Genomic DNA, 21198 nt, shown 5'->3' on the forward strand with positions numbered 1-21198 from the left:
GGCCAGGGGCTGAGGCCGCCGCCCGAGGAACCATCCCCCCGCCCCTGCAGCGGCTGCGTCTCCCGGCGTGCGCTCCCCTCCCACCCCGGCAGCGGGCAAGGCCGGGCCAGGCCGGAGGTGGAGCCCGGGGCCGGAGCGGGCCATGTCCCGCGCGGAGCCGCCGGCGGGGGAGGCCGGGGCGGGCGGGGAGGAGGTGGTGCGGATCCGGCTGGGGGACAGGTGCTACCCGGTCTGCAAGAGGAAACTGATCGAGCAGAGCGACTATTTCCGCGCCCTGTTCCGCTCGGGCATGCGGGAGGCGGGGCAGGGGCAGGAGGAGCAGCAGCTGCGCGGGGGGCTCAGCGCCCTGGGGCTGGAGCTGGTGCTGGACTTTATCAACACCTCGGGCCTGGCCCGGCTGGAGCAGGAGGAGGGCGGGGAGCAGGAGCCCCCTCTGCTGGAGGAGCTGATCGAGGCCGCCTCCTACCTGCAGGTCACCCCCCTGCTGCGCCTGCTCCTCTCCCAGGTGAGGCTGGGCAACTGCCTGGAGCTGCACCGCCTAGCCCAGGTCTATGGCCTCCAGGACCTGCAGGATGCCTGCCTGGACTTCATGGCTGCCCATTACCATCAGGTGCTGCGGAGACCTGAGGCCCGTCCCCATCTCCTCCTGCCCGGCGCCCTCCGGCAGCAGCTGATGGAGAGGCGGATGAAGGGCACCGCCACCCTCCTGGCTATTGGAGACTTCATGGGTGCCTCCTCTCTGGGCCTGGCCCCGCGCCGCCATCTGCAGGAGGAAGCCCCTTGGTCCATGCTGAGGTACGATGAGGTGGCCCAGAGGTGGCTGCCCTTGGCCAACAACCTGCCCCTGGATCTCATGAACGTCCGAGGCTACGGGTCGGCGATGCTGGACAACTACCTGTTTGTCATCGGGGGCTATAGGATCACCAGTCAAGAGATATCGGCTGCCCACTGCTATAACCCCTGCATAAATGAATGGAGTCAGATGGCTTCAATGAACCAAAAGAGGTAAACCCCCACATGGTGAATTAACAAGATATATCCTATTGAGTCTGGGTTTAGTCAATACCTATACAAGATGCAGGGCCTGATTCACCACTGCCCTGCGTCTTGTGGAGTCAACTCCATCAGCTCAAGCAGTGCTTGACTCTCCCCTTCTCTTCCTTTTTGCTGGTGTTAATGATAGTATCCAAGGAGCAGGGAGGTGATGAATCAGGCCTCTAGGGTCCAGTAGGCTTTGTAGTCTCTAAATGTCTGTCTTCATTTAAAACAGAAATTCTTGGTAAAATAATGAAGACAAAAGTCTCCTCCCAGTCTCTGTATGGTGCATTTTGGCTCAGTAATGTGGTCTTATACGCATAGAATCCTGTTGGCATCAATGGCATGCATGTATGGAGTGCAGAACGTCTGAGTCCAGATCCACCAAACAGATTACTATTTGTATCGTGGCAGTTAGACATTGTGCTAGGCACTGTACACACGTGCTATAAAACCACAGTCCCTGCCCCAGAGAGCTTATCGTTTAGTATACCTGAGGAAAATGTTTGCCCTGAAATTGGTTCCTTCCATCATCAACCCCCTCTTCCTGCTTCTTACATTGTTTTTAAAAGCTGATGAAGTAGACCATAATTGTATTATAATTGTCAGTGGAAGTGGCCCATGTAACTCAGTATTTTTTGTGATTAGTTTTTTATTGATTTTTCATAAAGTAATTGATAATAACAATTAGAAAAAAGGTAAATGTTGCACAGCTTGTATTATGTTTCCAGCTAGTGCATGCTTCATAGGCTCACCAATAGAATTATGCAATTACACTATTTTACAAGTTGTTAAAGCTGCAAGACTAGACAAAACTAAGGGAAAGTTTGGGTTTTCTTTTTTAAATTCTTATTATAAAATGGAATATATTTAATGAATACATGCATTCTCTACATTCTCAACATTCTTTTTTAAAAAAAAATAAAGTTTACAGCAAAAACAGCTGAACTCTAAAATTTGGCATGTAAATAGTTCTCATTGAGTATTTGAAAACTAGAAGATTTTAATAGGCCCTGATTCTGCATTCTCATCTTTGCAGTTAGACTTCTGTGTAGGTGCAGAACACTTGACTTCAGTGGAATTCTGCGTAGGCATAGGGGTCAACCCATGCAGTGTCCTATTGAAGTCAATACCTGAGCATGGATCCTACATTGATCAAATTGCAGGATTGGAGCCTTTAGTTGTAAGATGAGCATGACAGGAGAGATTTACTATATCCCATGCTTCTGCTGCACTACAAGTGTGTGCTTTTCAAAACAAGATCTTTTAGTGTTTTTTTTCACCTGTACCTTCCCACTCCTGACCAGCTCTCCTCCCACCACCCTTTTTTAATTAATTGTATCTGAAATGATTTAATGTATTTATTGTCCTCATATTGCTATTGGATATAACATTCATGCTTATGTGGATCCAGGGGTGCTGGGACAATTTTTATAGTGGGGGTGCTGATCATAGAAACCATGTATTTGGTGTTTAAGTGCATCAAGCCAGCCAGTGCGTTAGCACCCCTAATTTCCACCACCACTGCCTGGATCAGGTCCTGCAGGCATCCCTTTTTCTCTTTCCTCTGCCTGTTTGAGTGGGAAACTAATCCCAAGACTAACCCCTTATCCTCTTGACCTAGAGAGAAGTTGATCCCTAGTCTTCTAAGTATTTACAAGTAACAAGTTTGCCTCTGAGAAGCATGCATTGGTGCTATATCTTTCTTTCTTTTTCCTATTTAAAACACCTAAGTGCAGAAACATTAAGCCTGTGCAAATTAAAATGTTTAAAAAGTCAGGAAATACAAAATTAAAGGTTCGTGCAGCAGCAGCAAGTTGGACATGTTGCATATATGTAGCGTATTTTCTCTTCCCATTTTCCTTGTTTGTTGTATTAGATAATACAGGTAAACTTGACAATCTGATTATCTAAAATTTGAGTTATCGCAAATTACTTTGTGAAATTGATATTATGATAAAATTTCAGATGTTCCCTGAGTTATGTGCATAGTCAGAGTTTACCTGTAATTTACTCTCGTGTTTAATGTATATCACAAACTATAAAGGATGTGCAACATGCCTGAGTTAATATTGCCATAGGGACTCTAAAGTATGCATTTCCTGAGACTTTAAAAGAAATGGTGATATCTTAATATTAACCTTTTTTTTTTTTTTTTTTTTTTTTGCTCCATGAGAGAAATGACACTAGATAAAAATGTAGGCCAAGATTTTTTTTTTTTTTAAAGGGTGCTTGAAGTTAGGATCCTAAACCCATCTTTAGGCTCCTAAATAAGTGCCCTTACTTTCAAAAGTGCCCAGCACCCTGTGACTTTAGGCCACTTATTTAGGTGCCTAAGAATGGATTTAAGCATCTAACTTTAGGCACCTTTTAAAAAAAAAATCTTAGCTCTATTCTCTTATCAAGTTCTGCAGGAGCAATCCTACTCTAATCTGAATGCATTGATTGATTGCTTATATTTTATGATGACAAAGGCCAAACACTTGAACATTTTATATCAATAAAACAAACAAGAAAGTATAGGTATTACAGCATAAAAGGACCAACAGTGAATCCACTGTCCCACCTCAGAAGCTCCCATCCTAGTTATGAATCAAGCCAACCAGCTTTTGAAAGCCTGACTCTTCTCTCTTTTTAGCTTGCTTGCTTGGGTTTTTTATGGGATTTAGTGCCATAGTATTTTAGCATTTTATAAGCATTAATCAATGAAGCATCAGAGACATTATCCTTACAATAACCCTGTGAGTAATGGGGAGTTATTTTACAAATGTGGAACTGGAGTACATAGATTTAAGTGACTTGATCAAGATTACAAAAGAAATCAGTGGCAGAATCAGGAATAAATCCCAGATCTCCAAGGTCTCATCAGGTTCTTAACCACAAGACCATTCTTCCTATTCCAGAGGGCCCGGTCTCATTCGCTATACACCATCCAACTTTTGCATTGAAATCTGGCAAGGGCCTTGCTGAAAATACAATGTGTTTGGCATGCAAACTAAGACCACATCTTAGGACTGTCAACATGTGGGCCCTTCCCTGAGGATGCCTTGCCGCTAGCTGTGGAGAATTGAAGACAAGAGTAATCCAGCAGATCATAATCCCTGCAGTAGTCTCTCTTCTCTTGAGATCCTGGATTCTCGTCAACCTGAGACAATTCTACAGAAGTGCTTCTGCCTCTTGGGTATATAGTGGCAGCCAATGAACACGCAACACTCAGACCAAACAGTCGGGGGGAATTTTTGCCAAAGGGACTCTTTCAAAGGTCTGTTTTTACGAAACATGCTTGGGGTCTTTAATGCCTGCATAGAGTAGATCGGGCTTGTGGTTTTAAAGTCTCGTGTACTTTACAACATCCCCCGTACGCTTGTCTTTTTAATCACATGTCTGAAGATGTATGCCATGCGTCAGAATGGAATAGCAGGTGAACAGTCCCACCTCTAAACAGAGGGCTGTATAACAAAGGTGAAGACGCTGCCTCAGCCAAAGCTGTCCTAGAACTTCATGGCATTTATGCTACACAGAGGGATGCTGCAATAAGAGCATGGTTCATTGTACATTATATTTTTAGTGTGTTACTCCTGGGGGAATTCTGTGCCAAAAAAAGTAAAAATTCTGCACAGTCTTTTAAAATTCTGCATATTTTATTTGTCAAAATAATAGAGTATAATCACTCTGGTTTCAATTATTTCGGTAATCTTATACAATGGGTGAAGAATGGGAGTGGGGAGCATTGCAGAAAATCCCCAAACCCCCTTGCTTAATAGCAGGGCTTTGGAGCTGTGCTCCGGCTCCGCTCCAGCTCCAGGCAAAAACCTGAAGCTCCACTGCTCTGGAGCTGCTCCAGCTCCGGGCTCTGCTCCAAAGCCCTGCTTAATAGTAACGTAGCTAGGTTTGACCCTTTATTTCTAGTTATTAGTCAACAAATATATGCAGCCATGTGCTCAGTGTTGCATCATAGGCAACTGAAGAGAAAGTGAGGGCTGGGGAATCAAACTCACAATTTGTAATGGCTACTGACCATCTCCAGAAATGTCAGTAACAAACAGTTCATGGACACATTTTGATAGGAAATGTTTTCAGTCCAAAAATTTAGATCAATTCTAATCACAAAAGCACCATAAACATTTATAAGGCCATACTGTCCTTTACACCGCTCTGGCAATGTGAAGGAGCCTTAAAATTGTACACCTGTTTTATACCTCTGGAGGAATTCATAAAGACAATAGGAACAATTCACTAAGCAGGCAGGCTGCTACATTCTGCTCTGCCTGAGGGGACAGAGCCTGCCCCATGCCTGCCTCCTCAGAAACACCCTGAAGCTCTGCCCCTCTACGCTGAGCGTGCTGCAATTGCGAGCGAGAGGGACAGAGTGTCTCTCTCTCCCTCTTTCTCTCTTGCATGACTGCCTAGCCCCACCCTCCCGGTGGTGATTTACATCTCTACCGGCTGCTCCGAGCCAACCAGCCTGTGCTGCCTGGGAGGGGCGCATGACTGCTCTTGCAGTTGCTGAGCTTTCCTGTCAGAAGTAATTTTTCTGTGGGGAAGCAAAGAAATCTGAGGGGGGACATGAATTCTGCACATGTGCAGTGATGCAGAATCCCCCCCAGGAGTAGTGTGTGGAGTCTTAGTCAAATAAACAGGCCATTTGCTCAGCATGCTTCCAAGGAAGGACAGTCACATGTTCCTCTGTTGAAGGGAGCTTGGCTCAATTGGTACTATAATATTCCATGGATCAATATTGCATACGCTGAGGCAGGGTTCCTGGACCCACTGAAGTTGGTGGTTTGACTCTGGTTGACTTTTTGATGGGCCCTGCATTTGGTCCCAAGTGAACTGAAATACTTCATGGCCAAAAGAAGTAAGTTTAGGAGTAAGGTAATTCATTGTGCTGAGTGGCTACTAATAAAAAGATTTCCCTACCCTTAAAAATGTCCTGGATTTTATAATCAGGTCCTAAAGATTATTTACTAGTAATTCCAATCCAGTTTATAGCCATGATCTAGCCAGCTACTTATGCATCTCATCCCCATAGTAACAAAGTGCCTCGCAATCAGTAATAAGTGTTGTTGAGAAGAGAAAAACCCGTGTCTGGTAGACCAGTGTTATCCCCATTTTACAGATGGGGAACTGACGCACAAGGCAGATTAAGGGCTTGCTAAGTGTCATGCAGGAAGTTTGTGGCTGAGTTTAACCCAGGTCTCTTGAGAGCTCGTCCGGGGCCGGGCCCTGTCCACTAGATCATACCTACTACCTCTGTGGTTACGTTGTTCAACAAGCACTGTTGTACTGAAACATAATCTTTATAAAACTGGTTTGAGTGTTATGAGCAGGGATCCTAGTAATCCATTTGCCACAGAAAAACTCAGAATTGCCTTTTTTCAGACAATTTTTAGTTTTTATATTTATTGAAACAATAAAGACATACATGAATTACATTTTACTGAAAGTATCAGTGTCACTTATTCAGTGTGCACAACCTCCCCCTCTTGTGGTTAGTTTTTGAATGTGCTTTAAATTTCCAGTGGAACCCCGTTTATCTGATCTAATTGGGACCAGGGCCAGATCGGATAATCAAAAAGTCAGATCATCAGGAGAACTGGCAAAGAGCTTTCTATCCCTTATTTTAAGATGGGGAGGAGGGTCTCCAGCTGACTGCCAAAGCTCCGTTCCTGTCAGCCCCGAGCAGCTAGTGGTTCGGTTAATACAGAGAGCTGGACAACAGAGGCTCGGATAAATGAGGTTCTACTGTGTATCAGCAAAACATTAAAAAAAACAAGGAGTCCTTGTGGCACCTCAGAGACTAACAAATTTATTTGGGCATAAGCTTTCATGGGCTAGAACCCACTTCATCAGATGTATGAAGTAAAAGATACAGGAGCAGGTATAAATACATGAAAGGATGTGGGTTGCTTTACCAAGTGTTAAGTCAGTTGAACAAGATAAATCAATTAACAGCAGGATACCAAGGGAAGAGAAATAACTTTTGAAGTGGTAAGAGTGACCGATTAGACAGTTGACAAGAAGGTGTAACTTTTGCATAGAGACTGTCCGGTTTGGCCAATGTACATGGCAGAGGGGCATTGCTGGCACATGATGGCATATATCACATTGGTAGATGTGGAAGTGAACAAGCCCTGGATGGTGTGGCTGATGTGGTTAGGTGTGTAGGCACCGGGGTTTGTAGCAGGGTTTGGTTCCTGGGTTCGTGTTTTTGTTGTGTGGTGTGTAGTTGCCTACAGACAGCCTTCCAACCTGAAGCAAATACTCACCAGCAACTACACACCACACAACAAAAACACCAGCGCAGGAACCCCAGTGCCAACTCTGTCCACTTATCTATTCAAGGGACACCATCATAGGACCTAACCACATCAGCCACACCATCCGGGGCTCCTTCACCTGCACATCTAATGTGATATATGCCATCATGTGCCAGCAATGCCCCTCTGCCATGTACATTGGCCAAACCGGACAGTCTCCATGCAAAAGAATAAATGGAAACAAATCTGACATCAGGAATCATAACATTCAAAAACCAGTAGGAGAACACTTCAGTCTCTCTGGTCACTCAATAACAGACCTCAAAGTGGCAATTCTTCAACAAAAAAATTTCAAAAACAGACTCCAATGTGAAGCTGCAGAACTGGAATTAATTTGCAAAGTAGATGCCATCAGATTAGGCCTGAATAAAGACTGGGAGTGGTTGGGTCATTACAAAACCTAAACTTAATTTCCCCAATACTAATTTCTCCCTACTATTACTCACACCTTCTTGTCAACTGTCTGTAATCGGCCACTCTCTTACCGCTTCAAAAGTTATTTCTCTTCCCTTGGTATCCTGCTGTTAATTGATTCATCTCGTTAGACTGATTTAACACTTGGTAAAGCAACCCACATCCTTTCATGTATTTATACCTGCTCCTGTATCTTTTACTTCATACGTCTGATGAAGTGGGTTCTAGTCCACAAAAGCTTATGCCCAAATAAATTTGTTAGTCTCTAAGGTGCCACAAGGACTCCTCAGTTTTTTTGCTGATACAGATTAACACGGCTACCACAGAAAAACATTGTCTTCAACTGATAACTGTATATATTGTGTCTGGGGAAACTGAAATTCAGAGTTTCTTTTTAATCACGGAAAAAGGTGGAATTGGGGGGCGGGGTAGTTTTGGTTTTTTGTTTTTTTTAAATCAGAATTTTGGCTTTTTTATGATGGAAAACGAGGATCCCTGGTTACGAGGAAATAACTTCACATGGAAAGTCATGCTCTTGGGGCCCAGTGGAGTTAGAAAGAAAAAAACACTATCTCTGAAAGAGAGAGGGAGATAACAGCAAGGAGCTTTAGGGATTGTGTAGTGATAAACAGAGTCCTTTTCGTTTTACTTTGTGACGCTGCCAAATGAAATTTACTAAATATTTTGCCTTTAGAATCCCTGCCTTTTGAGCCAACCTTGGCTGTATTTTTAATTGTTGTTTTGCTCCAAAATGAGTGATGTGTGTCGTTTTTGTTTGTTTGTTTGTTTTTTCCTGGTAGATAATATCCCAGGTTTGAAAGGCCCTTGTAAACACCAGCCTGAGAGCATGCAGATGCATATGGAACAGTGCTTACGGGAGCAGTCTGTACCTGAGCTGCTGCCACCTGCAGGGCTTCCATAGGGAGACAAGAGGAGCTGCTCCTGGTGAAATCCATAGAGGACTAGGAGATATTCAGGCTGCCTCCTGAAGAGATCTTCTTCTCTTCCCCACTTCTGTCCCTTCACTCCCAGTTCCTGGGTATCAGGAATTACTGCAAACACTTCTACTCTAATAGCCTTAAGGCCAGATTCATCCCAGACATACCTCTTGCTCTGCCAAGGCCCCAATGTGGGATGCAATACATGAGAACGATCCAAAATAAAGGGTACAAACAAACTACAGTATACTTTCAGTCATCCGAATGGCATGGGGGACACGGATTTTATGTGGATAATCAGGAGTTTGGATAATCAAGAGGATAGGAGCTATTCAGTAGCAGGGTGGCCTCCCCTGCAGCTGGGGGCTCGTCCTATTCCTCCTCACAGTTCTGGCTGGGGATTTCTGCTCTGCCTCATTAACTCACTTCCATGACAGGGGGGGCCGCACTGGGCTTCCTGTGCTGCTGGAGGGCCAGTGACACCTGATTCCTGCAGGTGCAAGGTGTGGGGAAGAGCAGAGACCCTCGCCAGGATTCTGCTCTGCCCACTCGGATCACAGCCTTCCTTGTTCCTGCAGAGATTGGGTGTCACCAGCCCTGTGGCAGTGTAGGGAGCCCTCTGCAGCGCCACTATTATGGCCCTGCTCAATCACTCCCATCACAGCAGGACCACAGAGGGCCATTCAGCAGCAGGGTGGCCTTCCCCAGAGTTGAGGGCTCATCTTCCTCCTTGCAGTCCTATCTGGGGGGGTCTCTGCTCTATTACTCAAACCTCTGTATTAGCCAAATCCTTTCCTTGTCCCCCAGCATGAGAGACATGGGGGGCAAGGAAGGGATTGGATAAGAGGATTTCGGGCATAAATGGGGATATACTGTACTCACGCAGGAAACCTAAAATGCAGTGGGATTTATTCCTGTAAACACCTCTTCTGGTAATCACACTTTCATGAGTCTCTATCGCTGATGTAAATAGTTTTCAGCTATAAAAATAAGGGGGCAACAAATCTGTGTGTAACCTTGGCATTAAAATGAGTGACATCCAAATGAGGGGCATTTGAGAGGTATGATTCCTGGCGTAACTCCGTTGAAGTCAGTGGAGTTACATCAGGAATGGATTTGTCCCAATATTGAGATCAGTGGTTCCCAAACTGTGGTCCATGGAACACTGGCTAACGGTTCTGGGAAGGTGGTTTGTTGTATGGTGCTTGCTTTCCTTGTTTCTAGCTGCTGAAGCACATTTAAAAAAAAAAAAGGTTAAAAAGGCATTAAATACTTTCCTAATGTTAGTTTTCCATAAAAGCAATTGCTGTAATTGGCACACAAAGGCAAGTGGTTGTTCAAAGCAATCTCTCTATTAAGTTAGGATCCAAGCGTTGACAAAGTATGATCAGTGCCTGTGAGTAAAATAAATATTTTAGTTAGTGTTGTAGGTAAATTTTCCGTATGAGAGGGGTATGCTCTGAACATCGTGGTAACCAATGCTGAAATCAGATATGTAATCTGTACACTTACATGAATATCTGACAGAAACCCCTTCTAGGCTAATAGGAGTTGAAGATTGTGCCATACATCATTCACAAAGTAATCTTCCCTAGATTTGCAACAAGGCCTCCAGTTATACAAACGCCATCAGACAAATGTGATATTAATGATCTCCCTACAACTAAAGCAGCAAGGGGCCACATTTTCTAGTGATTAGAGCTGCTAAATCTGACTAAGACCTGAGTTCTATTCCATTATGACACTGTGACCTTGGATTATTCATTTGTCTTCTCTATATGTTAGCTTTCTTCATTTGCAAAGTGTCTTGTGGCCATCAGATGAAAGACATTGTATATGCCCAAGTGAATTAATTTTATAAGACCAGAGCTCTGCTCCTGACTCTCCATAACACACAAACACACTGTAGACTTGCTAACATTTTACTAATTTTAAAGGATATGCTTAATTTCTAAAATGTATTTATAGTCAACCTACAGTTCTTCAGTTATGGACCTCCAGTAGTGTATATGTGTATATTTGTTTTTCTTCCTGCTATAGCATTTAAAATAGGTACTCCTCTTTGAAACTCAAATGTTTTTGCAAGTAATTGCTCTAATTTCATTCTCATTATTGCCACTTAAGTCCAGATTCTTTAAGATGGAAAACATAATCACTGTAGACTTGAGATGTGCAGAGTAACTTAATAGTAAACGACAGCACAAACAGAATCAAAAGCAAATAATTCTTTCAGAGAAGCATTTTAGTTTCCAGAGCCATCTCAGGATTACAAGAACAAAATGATTCCACCTGGAAGGAGACTTCCCTCCTCTCTCCCTTACACTTCTCCAAATATATTTAATACAAAAAAATTGCAGGGCAATCTGCTGCCAGACAACATTCATTTTGTTCAGACAAAACCATGCATATCTACTTAGGCGGTATTCTTACTGACTTGTAACCTCATGCTTGCACTGAGTGGAACTCACCTTTTGGTGCACAGGGCAGCACGTAGCTAACGTACCACTAAAGCCTTTATGGGCTTGAATGGGGTATTGCATTGGCCTTATGCTGGTCCAGTGCACAGGGATAAATTTCACTCATTGAATTTATTAGGAGTATTGCCTGAGTAAAATTTGCTGGATCTGGCTTGGAACAAGTTGTGCTGAAGGAGCAATTTTATTATCCATTGATCCCGTTCTGGATCTCTTTCCCATCTTGCTCCTTTGCTTCAGTTTTTATGTGTCTTCCTATCTCCCCTTTTTTTCCAACTTTGGAATGTTTCTCCTTTTTTTTTTTTTTAGAGGCACAAGTTGCAAAGTGATACCCTAATCATCGGCAAGTTACTCTTTGCAGCCTGTGAAATATACAGGACACAGTGGATTAAATTGGAAGGGGAAAACATAGAACTTTGATACTGTTACACCAAAAACAGATTATTGGTATATTGAGCTCAGCATCCTGTATTAATGTGTGGTTTCAGAAGAAGGTGTCAAAATATCTAGCCCTGGACCAGGGCCGCCCAGAGGATTCCGGGGGCCTGGGGTCTTTGGCGGCGGGGGGCCCTTCCGTTCCGGGACCCGCCACCGAAGTGCCCCGAAGACCCGCGGCGGGAGCCCCCCCGCCTCCGAATTACCGCCGAAGCGGGACCCGCCGCTGAAGTGCAGCCCGGTGTTCAGCGGTAATTCGGCGGCGGGGGGCCCCCGCCGCGGGTCTTCGGGGAACTTCGGCGGCGGGTCCCGGAACGGAAGGGCCCCCCACCGCCGAATTACCGCCGAAGACCGAGCTGAACTTCGGCGGCGGGTCCTGCTCCGTCTTCGGCGGTAATTCGCCAGCGGGGGGTCCTTCTGCCCCGGAGCGGAAGGACCCCCCCACCGGCGAAGACCGGGAGCAAAGAAGCTCCTGCGGCCGGCCCCGCAAGAGTTTTCCGGCCCCCCCCCGGAGCGAGTGAGGGACCCCGCTCCAGGGGCCCCGAAAAACTCTCGTGGGGGCCCCTGTGGGGCTCGGGGCCTGGGGCAAATTGCCCCTCTTGCCCCCCCCTCTGGGCGGCCCTGCCCTGGACTGAAGGGAAGAATACCAAAATGTGTTACTTTCAGGGTGATTGTGGTGGTGAAAATAAAGAGAGAAATATAGAGAGGAGATATTCCTCTTTGTCTTCTGCAGGGTGTCATTCACCCTGTAGTAAAATAAATGTCTATTTATTATGGGTTATTGAGACACTATCACAGACCAGGGACAGTGCTCAATTTCAGGCATTAATCTACTTTTGCATGAAACTCCAGGAACTCTAACTGGAATAAGATTTTGTGTGTGTGTGTGTGTGTGCGTGTGCGTGCATGCGTGTAAGTGAGCGTCTATGCCTGTGCCTGTGTGTGAATGCACACGTGCTTCACAACAGAATACACACACAAAAAACATAACACAGCTAGAACAGATTACTCTGCTGAACAGCTACATTTACACTGTATTGATCTGAAATATAAGTATAAAATGTTAAAAAGGCTCATCATTATTATTTTTTCCTGAATGCCCTCAGTGTTCTCAACCCTCTACAAACATAAAGGATACAGTTCCTGTCCCAAGGAGCTTACAATCTATTTTGGACACAGACAGAACAGTTCAGACTATAATATACTGGCTGATGGTACAAGTTTGAAGTGTTGATGGGATCTTGGAACCTTCGTAAAAATAATGTCCTTTCCTTTCTTTGTTTTTTCTTTCACATGCTAGCTATTTCATTACTCCAATTTGTGTCTTCTAGGTCCAATTTTAAGCTTTTGGCTGTAAACGGAAAGCTCTATGCCATTGGCGGTCAATCCCTTTCCAATGTGGAGTGTTACAGCCCAGAGCACGACTGGTGGAATTTTGTGGCATCTATGCCAAACCCTCTTGCAGAATTTTCAGCTTGTGAATGCAAGGGCAAAATTTATGTTCTTGGAGGATATACTACAAGAGGTAAGATACAGTTCTTTTAAACCCTATTGTTTTTAAAGACCACAACCAATTTGTTCAAGACCAAAATGTAATCTGCCTTTAAAGATGAAGTGAAAAGGTCTAAAAATAAATACAGAAAATAACCTAAGATAAAACACATGGGAAGAAAATAATTGACAGCCAAAAATTAAAACCAGGGTGCCTGTCGTTAAAGTGGCCTGGCTTCTAAAGGAATTGCTTATGTTCGGCACCTCTGCAAATCCTAAAACACTTCAAGGCATGCAGATCAGTCTTCTCCTTTTTAGGGGTTTGGTGGTTGCAGATGAAACAAAGGTCTCAGCAGCTAAAACCTTTTTGTTTCCTTTTAAAATAGCTTTCTTATTGTAATATATTCTCTTAGCAATCTAAGATCACAAACACGCTTTTTCATTTAAAAAATAAAATAAAAACACTTCCGTTCACCTTTTAACTGTTACAAGCTGGTGTTCCCATTGCTCTGCCAAGAAAATAAACAGAAATAGCCATCAATTTTATGTGATACAGTTAAATAGAAACCTGCTTCCTTCCATCACTGCTCTAGCCTCCCATTGCTGTGCAGCTTTCCTGTACCTTGTAATGGCAAAAGCAGAGCTGTGTGCATTCCTGCTGACGTGATCAGTGATTGTGGTGCATGGATGAGGAAAGAAATAAAAAGGAAACACTGTTTGCATCTACTGTATTAGAACTGTGGAGGAAAACAAATATACTTAGCTCTGCTCTATTTATCCACACTATAGTTTTCCACAGCACCATTCACTGTAATGTCTCGGTGCTTCACAAATTAAACTGCATGGTAAGGTCTAGGGGACTTCATGGATTTTTCTGCTTTCCCTCCCTTTCCCCCAGTTAAAGAATGCATTGGCTGAGACCTGAGAATATCTTCTGCAAGGGGAAGTGGAGCAATTTTCAAGTATCAGTCAATGACCAAAGATTAAAAAGAAACACACAAGCTAACACACAGGAATTATTCAGCTTCATACAACTTGGATCATGTAATCAGTGTGCCAAAAGTGGTTTAAATCTTACCCTCTACAAAAGAAAAAAAGTGATCAGAGACTCCAGTCTCAAAAAGGAAAAGACTGTCAATCCAACACTTCCTTGTAAATAAGTTAACACATGACAAGCAGGTTGGAAGACGCATTGATTATTTAGAACCAGTGTGAAGAACAGATAGACAATCTGTAATACTGATTGACATACCATAGACCTCTACTGATGTGTTTGGGTTTTTGCATAAACATCTCTCCTTTGTTTCAGACAGGAATATGAACATCTTGCAGTACTGTCCCATCTCTGACTGTTGGACCAACTTTGAGCTGTGTGATGTCCACATTCGCAAACAGCAGATGCTCTCTGTCGAGGAAACCATCTACCTGGTAGGGGGTTGTATTCATGAACTGGGACCTAACCAAAAATCCAGCCAAAGTGAGGACATGTTAACAGTACAGTCTTACAACACTGTTACCAGAGAATGGCTCTACCTCAAGGAGAACACGTCCAAATCAGGTCTCAACTTGACTTGTACTCTCCATAATGATGGGATCTATATAATGAGCAGAGATATTACACCATCTACAAGTTTGGAACACCGGATTTTTCTTAAGTATAATATATTTTCAGACAGTTGGGAGTCACTTAGACGCTTTCCGGCCTTTGGACAAAACATGTTGGTCTGCTCTGTATATTTGCCCAATATGATAGAAGTGTAATTACACCATTTTTTTCCTTTCACTTCATCAGCCATTTTTGGAAGAAATAAATTATTTTCATTTCTGAATGGGACATGGTCACATAGCCTATGCATAAAATACTGGTTCTGTTTAAAAAAAAAAAGTTGCAAAACTCAATATTAATAGAGATGTTTCCAGGATTTTTGAAAATTTCAATTAAACTTACTTTTTGTTGTTGTCTTCAGTTTAAATGATGCCAAGCAGTGTGTGCAATCCAGATACAACAGCACTGTGTTGGTATCTCCCTATAGTTTCTTATGAAACACCCATGTAGGCACTGGGCACATTTGCACAAAGATTTAAAAGAGCTCCCCTGGGTATTGGATGTTCTTTTAATGTAAGTTGGTGACAGGCATTGAACTACTCCCTACATTTAAAAAAAAGCACAGGTCAGGGGGCACTAAACTCAAAATGGGGAACGTCTGCTCAGCTGGAGAAGTGATTTTTAAATTTATTTTTGATGTGTTCAGTAAGCTTCTCCAAATACGCAGCTGTTAAGATCAAATTGTAGAAACAAGGGAACAAATTGTGGGGGCAGGTTACGTGGCAGTAGAACGCGCATGAGCCCCAGAAGCCTAAGCAGGCTAGCTCCACCCTGGGGTTGGTCAGCCGCCTGTACAAAAGGAGTGCGGAGCAGCTCAGAGGTGTGGTGAGGAGAGGTGAACTCATGTAACTGAACTGTCACTTGAGCATCTCTGTGTGAATCCTTGTCCACCTTCCCAGCAGATGGTGTTATATGGGTTACTCTAGCCTGTGGTCTATGGAAATCCCTTTTCTGCCTCATAGGGAAGGGACAGACAGAGATGAACCTCTGACTTTTCATAGGTGCTAATTTGGGGGGATTTGGGAAGAGTCACTTTTGGGGAAGAGGGTTGCTGTCCTCTCCTCACAGCCCCTCTCAAATTGCCTGGGGGGATCTTTAGTCCAGTTGGATCCTCTTCTCTCGCTAGTTGACAGTTCTGAAGAGCCTGTTCACTCTATGTGCTTGGGTGGCATTTACAACTCCTCCCCAGGCAAAGGGGAGAAATAGGACAGTCATGAAAGTCTTACATGCGCAGAGCCCACGCCACAGCTTTCTCACATAGCACGGATACTGCTGGTTCCAGGACTGGGCCACTTATCCTTGTGTGTTCAGTGACAGGGGATGATGGAAAATTCAAGCTTATCCCTTGCAGTGGTTCAGTCAGCATAGAAGTCAAGCTTCTTTTTTGGCTGGAGAGAATATGTGCCTGCAGGTTTTGTGCCCGCAACATGAACTGCCAGTGCAAGTCCGACTACAGCAATCAGGAGGCCTAGGCACTCAGGTTTGTGCTTGCAGTCCAACTGGGCGCACAAACATGTGAGTGGCCGTGGTTTTGAAAATGTGTCACACAAGGAGCAGCTGCCTCTGTTACACCAGTAGAAGCAGGCTAAGCAATCTCCAGTGTAGAAATAAGGTGACTAGAATGGAATAGCTGAATAAAATCCCTATTTTATATTTTCAGAACACGTCGTTTCAGTGTCTTAGGATAGATGTGAGCAGGAGGCCATTAACCCACGACAGCTTTCCCTTACACACATTATTTGATGATTTGTTTTCCTTCAGTTCTCTTCAGTACTAGATATTTTTCCCTAGCATCTCCCAAAGGCACCCCAGATCACAATCAGAACAATATACATTGGAGATCTCTTCACAGCGGAGTCAGTCAGTCTGCATTCTGTGGCTTAGTGACTTATGTGCTGAATTGTTTGTGAAGAGCTATCGCTTCCAGATTCACCCCCTGCCCAGAGTAATATCTCCGAATGACAACTTTCAAATCTGGTGTCCATTAATCCAATGACTTCCAACCCAAGCTGGGGTTTTAAGAGCTTTGTTTTGTTTCTTGGGAGTGATTGTTCCTTTCACGGTGGCCGCCTACTATATTAGGTTAATGTACAGTCAACTTTATCATTCTCTAATACCAAATGAAGAAAATCTCTCTCTGCAGGTCCTACTTTCTGCACTCTGTGATCAGATGACTATTTTTAAGGTCTGATGAGCCAGCAGTGGTGAGTCACATGGGAGTGGTAGCTGAGACAGTAGATGACATGCATTTTGGGGAGTATTCAGACATTGGTATCGCTACTTCAAATACAACCAAATTGGCATAGCTTTAATGCAGTGGTGGGAAGCCTGGGGCCCATCAAGGTAATCTGATTGCAGGCCGTGAGGCATTTTGCTGACGTTGACCATCCACAAGCACCGCCCCCCGCAGCTCCCAGTTCTCGTCAAATGAAACATCTGGACAGTGTGACAATGCTGTGGGACCGTATTGAACCAGGCTGAAATAACCATTGCACAAAACATTTTTTCTTTCGGGGAGAAACTCATGGTGTGTGGCCCTCCACACCTCAGAGAAGAAATCCTAATGACTGTCCCATTCCAGTCTCCTTTTCTTTCCATCACTTTAATATTCCACATACGGTATCGTTTAGCAGCTACAGCCCTTCTAGGCAAGGCAAACTGGCAGAGGGGCTCTTTTCATAGCTCATCAGCAAACTGCTTCTCAGTCAGCCAATGGAAATGTTGTTGAGGGATGCAAGACAATCTGTTACCTCCCTTGGTGGGTAAAATGGTCTTAATGTAAGGGACAATTAAACTTCCATTGAATGGCAGCTATGTAAATATACTAAAATGAGAGGCCATGTGGTCTACTTAATTGAGCACAGGACTGGGAATTCCTGAGTCTTAATCCCAGCTCTGCCCCTCACTTACTGTGCGGCCTTGGATAGGTCACTTAGCTCCTTTGTGTCTGTTTTCCCCAATTGCAGACTATGGATAGTAACACTGGATTGTTGAAGTTTAATTGATTAAACACTTCGAACATGTAAAGAACTACATACATGCTTAGCATTGTTATTTATTTCATTATTGAAACTGTCTTGTGGGAGGTGTTAGGACAGAAAGCAGCAAGGAATCCCACCTTGCTCTAGATTAGTTATCTTCAGAAGTGTTTACAATCTTCTCTGTATCTCTTAACAAATTTGTCTTTCCATTTGTCAGGTTTTTTTGTTGTTTACATAGTGGTTCTTTTTCTTTTCTTCACATTATCAGCTCTAGCTTACCTCAGTTCCCCTGCCCCCACCTGCCTTTTGTGTTTTAGCCATCCATCCTCAGTATCTCTTCTTGTCCTTCATGTCTAGGCTGTGTACCCAGGCATCAAGCTTTCATATTTCCTCATGGGCACTGACTTTGCTTCATGGGCCAGTTCTACTAGATAGTGAAAACCGGAAAGAGTAAAAACTGACTGTACAACAGAGGACAATTCTAAGGGCTTGTAAAGATCACTGAGACGAAGGCAAGGAGAGATCATCAGACCTATAGTTTCTGCCTTTCCAGGTATGGTCTGTGGTTTCAGTATGAAATAAGATTTGGATGATATTTAAGCTTGTTTTCCACATAATTTCCCTGGCCAATTTCCATAGCTTTCCCTCCCTGCCCTGCTAGTTGACCTTCCATGTCTGTATTTTCCCTTCTTTGAAGTTTTTGCTTTGCCACATCCATTGTCCAGTCTGTTTTGCTAAAGTTTCATGATACCAGTTTGTCAGCCTTTAGAACTTGGCCATCTGCCTTTCACACTGTGCTGTTCTTACCAATAACCAGGATGAAACAATGGAGCCATCAATACGTAGCTCCCGTAGAGCATTTTTATTTCTCTAACTTTGGACTCCTAGCAGAGGAGAGGGCTGCAGAGCAACAAATGTTGCTTTTATCGAATCCTCATTTTAGTGAGAAATGACACTACAGTTATTCAGAGGCTGTGAGAAGACTGTTCTGTGTCAGAGGCATAAAGCGAATGGAAGGCAGAGCATGTAATGACACTCAGCTCTTTACATGTTCGGATGCGTCACAAACAGTGATGAATCCTCCCCACCTTCCCTGCTAGGCAGGTACACGCAGTAGGTGGTGTTATGATCTGGGGCAGGTCTTTAAGGGTAAAGATTGGAGTGGTGAGTTCATAAGCAGCTCTCAAGAATTCCTTTCTGAAGGCAGTAACCTTGAGTGTCTGTAGTAGATTTGATTGATTTTGCACTTACAAGGATGACCAAAGGGTGGCTCCCAACACCCACAGTAAGTTTTAGAAACAAAACACAAACCTTAAGGTAGGGAGAGTTGAAACATTTCCCCCTGATATTCTAATTAATGTTGACATTCTGTACAGATTGTATGTTTTCTCTCTGATACGCTCGGTGCCTGTTTCAGCGTAAAGTATGTTTCTTATCCAAAAGGGGGAGAAGATGCTGGAAAAGGAGTCTGGCCTTTGTGAGATTGTTCTTTCACCACCTTTAAAATTGGTATTGTAATGCATCATGGGGTGTATGTTTTGTTTTTTCCTGATGGTGTTGATGTTACCAATAAACAAGTACTTATTAAGTAAGCCATAAGAATCTCAGCATTTTTTAATATGCTTTGATTTTTTACTGCAGCTAGAACTATTACACACACACACACACAATTTCTTAAATGTTAACTCTGCCTGTCAAAAAAAGCACAACTCAACTGAAGCTACTCTGTTCCGTTTGCAGAATAGGCACTGTGGCCTTTTGGAAGGTCCAGTTCTGCAGGATGCTGAGTGCCCTCAAGTCCCATGCTCTCCAGTGGCAGATAAAAGCACTCAGCTCCTTGTAGTTTGTCAGCGCTCACAGACTTCTCCGAGGTTCACTAGTTTAAGGACATGTGAGCTCTTCTAACCCCTCACTCCTTTTTTTTAAATTGTAACTTGTGACTATTTCAATGTGTGTGAAAAATTTGTCACTGTGTCTAGAGGTGACAGATGGGCTGTAATAAAGTAATATTTTTCAATTAATAAAATGGACCCTTCACTTCCAACAGTGCTAGAATGTGAATAGAGCCCAACCAGTCATTCTGGGTCCAGTGATCCTATATTGTTCATACACACACACAAACCCATCTCTCTCTGTCTCCTCTGATGGATCTCCCACCTTCCTCAGCTACGCTGACTATTCTAGTGTTCTCATTTAGAACAACAGACCATGTACCATCTTAGCTGACACAAAACTGGAGGAAGAGGTGTTTCTATTGTAATGCAGTTGCTCCCTTCCTTCCTCCCTCTGAAGCCCAAATGCCTCACTTCCACTGCATGCCAGGGCTCAGAGCTGAGCTCTTTCCTGTCCTCATTGCCAAATCATTGCCAAGGTCAGATTTCTGATGCAGGACTCGTCCTTCTGTGGACCCAGAACTGCCTGCCCCCTTCTGTGCAGCATGTATTTGATGCTTATCAACTCTTCTTGCTGAAGCTGATCTGTGCACCCTCCTCTCTCTTGTTCAAGCTCTTTGTAAAGAAGAGCTAGACATATTAGGGAGTGTTGATAGGTGCTCCAGGGTTAAAGTTGAAATTAGCTTCCCATTATAAAACTGATCTTTACATTTCCTCTTCCTTTCCCTTTTCCCCCTCCACTTTTCCCCTAATAACTTCTCCAAAAAGTAACCGGTGCCCATAACTCTGCATGTCGTGGCTGATCCCCAGATAGGGATTTATGGATTTGGGTAAAATTCAGAGAAAATGGGTTTAATTTTTTTTTCCTGTTCACTCTATACAAACTTTCCTAACTTTTTTGACTAGTCACATTTTGAAAATGTCCTAGTCTACCAATTCCACATTGCTTTTGTTGGTCTTGTCATGGAGAACTGTCTTTTAGAGCCAGATTTTGCCACCTTGACCCACGTTGAGTAGGACCTCAGTTCACAAATAGCCCTATTGAACTCAGCAGGGCTATTTACAAATTGCGGTATTACTCAATGTAAAGGTAGTAGAATCCTTGGTATTTTGAAGGGGTGGAGAGTTTAGTGGGGAGACTAGTGAGATATAGAATGGCATTACTTAATATGCCTGGGGATTACTGTCATTTCAAAATGTTCACATTTTAAATTGTAGAATTTTTATAATTTAACTAATTTTGGGGGTTGTTTAAATGTACCTTACTTTCAGTGCTGGCTGCTCTTTAAAGAAGTCCCCAGTTTAGGAATGTTAGATACATGTGATACAGTGTGATACTGTATTGCAGTTCCCTGGGAGCCTCAGATGTGAAGAAAGTGCTGCCATCTACAGGCAGAGCTTTGATCTACTGTATTCAAGTGCAGACCAGAGCTATGTGGTGGATAAGAACCTGTATTTATGGTTTTCTAAATTTCAGTGGCTGATCGCCACAGCAAAGTCCACAAAAACTAGGTTTTAGGAGGGGAGGCAAGGAGGTAGTTGAAAAACACATGCTCGGCAACAGCAGCTGTCCATCCTTCAGGCATAAACTGTTCTCAAATGTAGCAACAGA

The 21198-nt window shown here is 43.6% G+C and overlaps 1 protein-coding gene across 1 annotated transcript; it reads left to right on the forward strand.

The window, feature by feature from the left end:
• The first annotated feature begins 39 nt into the window (after nt 1-39).
• On the forward strand, nt 40-19283 carry KLHL42 (kelch like family member 42). Its single transcript, XM_044996223.1, has 3 exons — nt 40-1005; nt 12948-13141; nt 14417-19283. Exons 1-3 carry the CDS (start codon nt 143-145, stop codon nt 14866-14868), a joined length of 1509 nt encoding a protein of 502 aa, XP_044852158.1. The 5' UTR covers nt 40-142; the 3' UTR covers nt 14869-19283.
• Nucleotides 19284-21198: the final 1915 nt, after the last annotated feature.

The sequence above is a fragment of the Mauremys mutica genome, chromosome 1, assembly GCF_020497125.1.
Source record: "Mauremys mutica isolate MM-2020 ecotype Southern chromosome 1, ASM2049712v1, whole genome shotgun sequence".
NCBI classification, from domain to species: Eukaryota; Metazoa; Chordata; order Testudines; family Geoemydidae; genus Mauremys; species Mauremys mutica.

What these genes read in the sequence shown, in the direction of transcription:
- KLHL42 (XM_044996223.1), top strand. Translation starts at nt 143, where the DNA reads ATGTCCCGCGCGGAGCCGCCGGCGGGGGAGGCCGGGGCGGGCGGGGAG. An exon ending in GCTTCAATGAACCAAAAGAG is followed by an intron (nt 1,006 to 12,947) that starts GTAAACCCCCAC and finishes TGTGTCTTCTAG; the next exon opens with GTCCAATTTTAAGCTTTTGG. An exon ending in TGGAGGATATACTACAAGAG is followed by an intron (nt 13,142 to 14,416) that starts GTAAGATACAGT and finishes CCTTTGTTTCAG; the next exon opens with ACAGGAATATGAACATCTTG.